This window comes from Ammodytes marinus (genome assembly GCF_949987685.1).
Source record: "Ammodytes marinus genome assembly, contig: scaffold_86, whole genome shotgun sequence".
Classification (NCBI taxonomy): Eukaryota; Metazoa; Chordata; class Actinopteri; order Uranoscopiformes; family Ammodytidae; genus Ammodytes; species Ammodytes marinus.
In genome coordinates, this window is record NW_027648032.1 from 117,045 (window position 1) to 121,942 (window position 4,898).

A 4,898-nucleotide genomic window follows, 5' to 3' on the forward strand; every position below is an offset into this window, starting at 1 on the left:
TGTGTGTGTGTGTTAAATATAACCATGTGTGTGTGTGTTAAATATAACCATGTGTGTGTGTGTTAAATATAACCGTGTGTGTGTGTGTGTGTGTGTTAAATATAACCGTGTGTGTGTGTGTGTGTGTGTGTGTGTGTGTGTGTGTGTGTTAAATATAACCATGTGTGTGTGTGTGTGTTAAATATAACCATGTGTGTGTGTGTTAAATATAACCGTGTGTGTGTGTGTGTGTGTGTTAAATATAACCATGTGTGTGTGTGTGTTAAATATAACCATGTGTGTGTGTGTGTGTGTTAAATATAACCATGTGTGTGTGTGTGTGTGTGTGTGTGTGTGTTAAATATAACCGTGTGTGTGTGTGTGTGTGTTAAATATAACCGTGTGTGTGTGTGTTAAATATAACCGTGTGTGTGTGTGTGTGTTAAATATAACCGTGTGTGTGTGTGTTAAATATAACCGTGTGTGTGTGTGTGTGTGTTAAATATAACCATGTGTGTGTGTGTGTGTGTGTGTGTGTGTGTTAAATATAACCGTGTGTGTGTGTGTGTGTGTTAAATATAACCGTGTGTGTGTGTGTGTTAAATATAACCGTGTGTGTGTGTGTGTGTGTTAAATATAACCGTGTGTGTGTGTGTGTTAAATATAACCGTGTGTGTGTGTGTGTTAAATATAACCATGTGTGTGTGTTAAATATAACCATGTGTGTGTGTGTGTTAAATATAACCGTGTGTGTGTGTGTTAAATATAACCATGTGTGTGTGTGTTAAATATAACCATGTGTGTGTGTGTTAAATATAACCATGTGTGTGTGTGTTAAATATAACCGTGTGTGTGTGTGTGTGTGTGTGTGTTAAATATAACCGTGTGTGTGTGTGTGTGTGTGTGTTAAATATAACCATGTGTGTGTGTGTGTGTGTTAAATATAACCATGTGTGTGTGTGTTAAATATAACCATGTGTGTGTGTGTGTGTTAAATATAACCATGTGTGTGTGTGTGTGTGTGTTAAATATAACCATGTGTGTGTGTGTGTGTGTGTTAAATATAACCATGTGTGTGTGTGTGTGTTAAATATAACCATGTGTGTGTGTGTGTGTTAAATATAACCATGTGTGTGTGTGTGTGTGTTAAATATAACCATGTGTGTGTGTGTTAAATATAACCGTGTGTGTGTGTGTGTGTGTTAAATATAACCATGTGTGTGTGTGTGTGTGTGTGTTAAATATAACCATGTGTGTGTGTGTGTGTGTTAAATATAACCATGTGTGTGTGTGTGTTAAATATAACCGTGTGTGTGTGTGTGTGTTAAATATAACCATGTGTGTGTGTTAAATATAACTGTGTGTGTGTGTGTGTGTAGGTGTGCCGTCTGACGCGGCTGGCAGACTCCTCCTCCTCCTCCGCCTCTGTCCAGCTGTCTGCCCGTCTGACATCACTCAGGGAAACCCTCTCCACCAAGCTGCCCCCCAGGGTCCTGCTGCCCACCCTGTCGCTCTGCTACACAGGCATGGTGGTTAGTCACAAGGTAAGATGTCTGTCTGTCTGTCTGTATACCTAATCACTCACTCACTCACTCACTCACTCACTCACTCACTCACTCACTCACTCACTCACTCACTCACTCACTCACTCACTCACTCACTCACCAACCCACCCACTCACTCACTCACTCTCTCACTCACTCACTCACTCACTCACTTACCCACCCACCCACTCACTCACTCACCCACTCACTCACTCACTCACTCACTCACTCACTCACTCACTCACCCACCCACTCACTCACTCACTCACTCACTCACTCACTCACTCACTCACTCACTCACTCACTCACTCACTCACTCACTCACTCACTCACTCACCCACCCACCCACTCACTCACTCACTCACTCACTCACTCACTCACTGTCTGTCCATCTATCTATCTGCTACACACACACATCTGATGTTAATACACAGCCTAGGCTCTGTAAACTGGCATGTAAACAAAGGGTCCCCAACATGCCCTTTTACAGAGCCTAGGCTGTGTATAATGGTGATTTTGACAACACACGTTCTCTGACTGGACCTTTGTTTACATTGTATGTGTTTTGCCGTAAATTGTCTGAATGTAAGGTTGCGTTCCGAATCTCCTACTCTTTCTTAATTCTATTCTACATACTACATCCGACGATAAAAATAATCTAGTTAGGATGCAGTAGGCATACTATTGGGACATACTTTACTCTCTTATTTCATCATAACATTGCGCCTTGATCTTGCCTCTTGCTTTTTTATCCGTCGCATCCCCGTTTGTTTTCATATGGAGGCTCCGTCGATGTGACGTCACTTCACGTGCGCACTGGATTGTGGGTCAGAATCGCCCAAATAGGATGCACTTTTCAACACTAACAATCTTGGCCACATGAAGTAGGACATCCGGGTACTTCTAACCATCCTAAATCACAAGAACCACAAGAATCGGGACATCCTAAATCTTTTTTCTACCAAACTAAATAGTAGAAAGTATGCGATTCGGAACGCAACCCCTGTATTATAACATTCCCCCTGTGTTCCCCTGTAGGGCCACCTGGGGGCGCTGATGAGCATCCTAAAGGAACACATCAGTCACATGGACAGAGATCAGCTGACCAACCACCAATCAGAGCTCACCTCATTCTTCCTCTCAGCTCTGGACTTCAGGGCACAACACTGTGAGGTGGGTCAGCACATTATACCAGACAGACCTATACCTATCAGTTATACTACTTATATTACTAAATTAAGCATTTAAAAGGTGCTCCGAGGAAATTTCAGTGTGTGTGAATTCTAGCGCCCCCCTTTGGATGAGAGCGGTAGTGTTTTTACCACGCCAGCTGTTGTTCCTGGGTGAGCGTATACCCATGACAAAGGCATTAAGAAAAGAGGAGGGCGATTTGTTTACATTCACAGAGCCTGCAGTTAGTTTACTAAACATATTTTCTCTACATGTAATTCTTAGTATTGAATAATTCTATCATCATTAATCAAATTATTGTGAGGAACCTGGAACCAAACGTAAGACTAGAATATGTTTGTAAACCAAACTGTGGGCCCTGCTGCTGTAAACAACAACAGTGAAACAGTAACTTTTCAGGAAAGTTTGTTTATTCAGTTATGAGAATATACCTTAGAAAATGTTTCACTTCTCTGACACACACAAAGTTACATAGTGACCCTTTAAAAATGTTTAGAAAAAAAAAATTACTGAATAATTATTGAAAACGTTCATATTTATTGAGTTTTTTTTGTTCATACGTCGTAATATAATGTGCTTTAGAAGTTGAGATATCTGAATCTGAGTATTGACTGTGTGTGTGTGTGTGTGTGTGTGTGTGTGTGTGTGTGTGTGTGTGTGTGTGTGTGTGTGTGTGTGTGTGTGTGTGTGTGTGTGTGTGTGTGTGTGTGTGTGTGTGTGTGTTTCCAGGGAGATTTGAAGAAGACTGCTGAGGTGGAAGGCGGAGTCATCGACTGTCTGATCGCCATGGTGATGAAGCTCTCTGAGGTCACCTTCAGGCCGCTCTTCTTCAAGGTAAAATGGCCGACAACATTTGTGAAAACATTTTGTCGATTTTTTTTTCTCTTTTTTATTTCTTATATTTTGTAAAAAAAAAAATATTATAATTTTTTTTTGTAATTTATCTGTAGCTTTTTTTGTTGAATTTTTTATGTAATTATTTCTGTTTTTTAATGTGTTGTTGTTTATTGTCTTATTCTTGTTTGTCTGGAGTAAGTCTGGCAGTGCTGAATGTCTGTTGACTTTTTTAAACCTAATGTCAATCTAAGTCACTTACTACTGGTGCTTTTATAGGAGTTTTTTTTCCAACAGTTTTTTTTTTTTTTTTTTTTGCTTTTTATGCATCATTATAATTTAATTTTTATTTATTTAAGTTCGTTGTCGCTTTTTACATGTTGTCATTTTTTTGTTCTTTTAAAATATTTTTATTCGTGTTTTTTCTTTTTTTTTAACTTAGTTTTTTGTGTTTTTGTTGCTTTTTTACGGGAATCTTTCTTAGTTTTTTTAATTTTTAATTTAGTCTTTTTTTTTGTCTTTTTGCTGGTCTTTTTAGTCTTTTTTTTTTTATACTTAAATTTTTATTGGGTTTTTTGCACATTTTACAAATATCAAACCACATATATGCAAAAATACATCCAGAATATAGAATAGTCTCAAATAGAGCTGCATGTGCTTGGATTAACAATTCTTATACATACATACCCATATATTTAGGTCAAAAAGACATTGAAAGGAAACAAAAGACAAATCAAAAGCCACAACAAAAACAAAAACAGGAAAGTAAAAGACAATAAAAAATAATAAATAAAAATAACAGTGACATGTAAGCGTTCTTCCCTTTTTAGTCTTTTAATCCGTCTCTCTTCCCCCTCCCCCCTCCCCCTCCCCCTTCCCCCTCCCCCCTCCCCCCTCCCCTTCCCCCTCCCCCATCTAGTTGTTTGACTGGAGTAAGTCCTCCAGCTCTGACCGCCAAAGTCACTCACTATTGGCCATTTTATAGGATTTTATTTTCCGTATGTTTTAAAGATTTTTGGGGGGCATTTTTTATTTAATTTAATTTAAATTTTTTGATCTATCTATCTATCTATCTATCTATCTATCTATCTATCTATCTATCTATCTGTCTGTCTGTCTGTCTGTCTGTCTGTCTGTCTGTCTGTCTGTCTGTCTGTCTGTCTGTCTGTCTGTCTGTCTGTCTCTGTCTATCCATCTATCCATCTATCCATCTATCCATCTATCCATCTATCCATCTATCCATCCACCCACCCACCCACCCACCTATCTATCTATCTATCTATCTATCTATCTATCTATCTATCTATCTATCTATCTATCTATCTATCTATCTATCTATCTATCCATTTT

The 4,898-nt window shown here is 38.6% G+C and overlaps 1 protein-coding gene across 1 annotated transcript in view; it reads left to right on the top strand.

Annotated features, from left to right (window-relative positions):
• Positions 1-4,898, top strand: part of heatr1 (HEAT repeat containing 1) — a gene marked incomplete at its 3' end in the record, with an annotated part of 32,196 nt that overhangs the window by 25,589 nt on the left and 1,709 nt on the right. Inside the window, exons 28-30 of the mRNA XM_080055034.1 lie at positions 1,359-1,523; positions 2,562-2,696; positions 3,444-3,548. Coding sequence (XP_079911160.1) covers positions 1,359-1,523; positions 2,562-2,696; positions 3,444-3,548 — 405 coding nt within the window. The remainder of the gene's footprint in view (positions 1-1,358; positions 1,524-2,561; positions 2,697-3,443; positions 3,549-4,898) is intronic.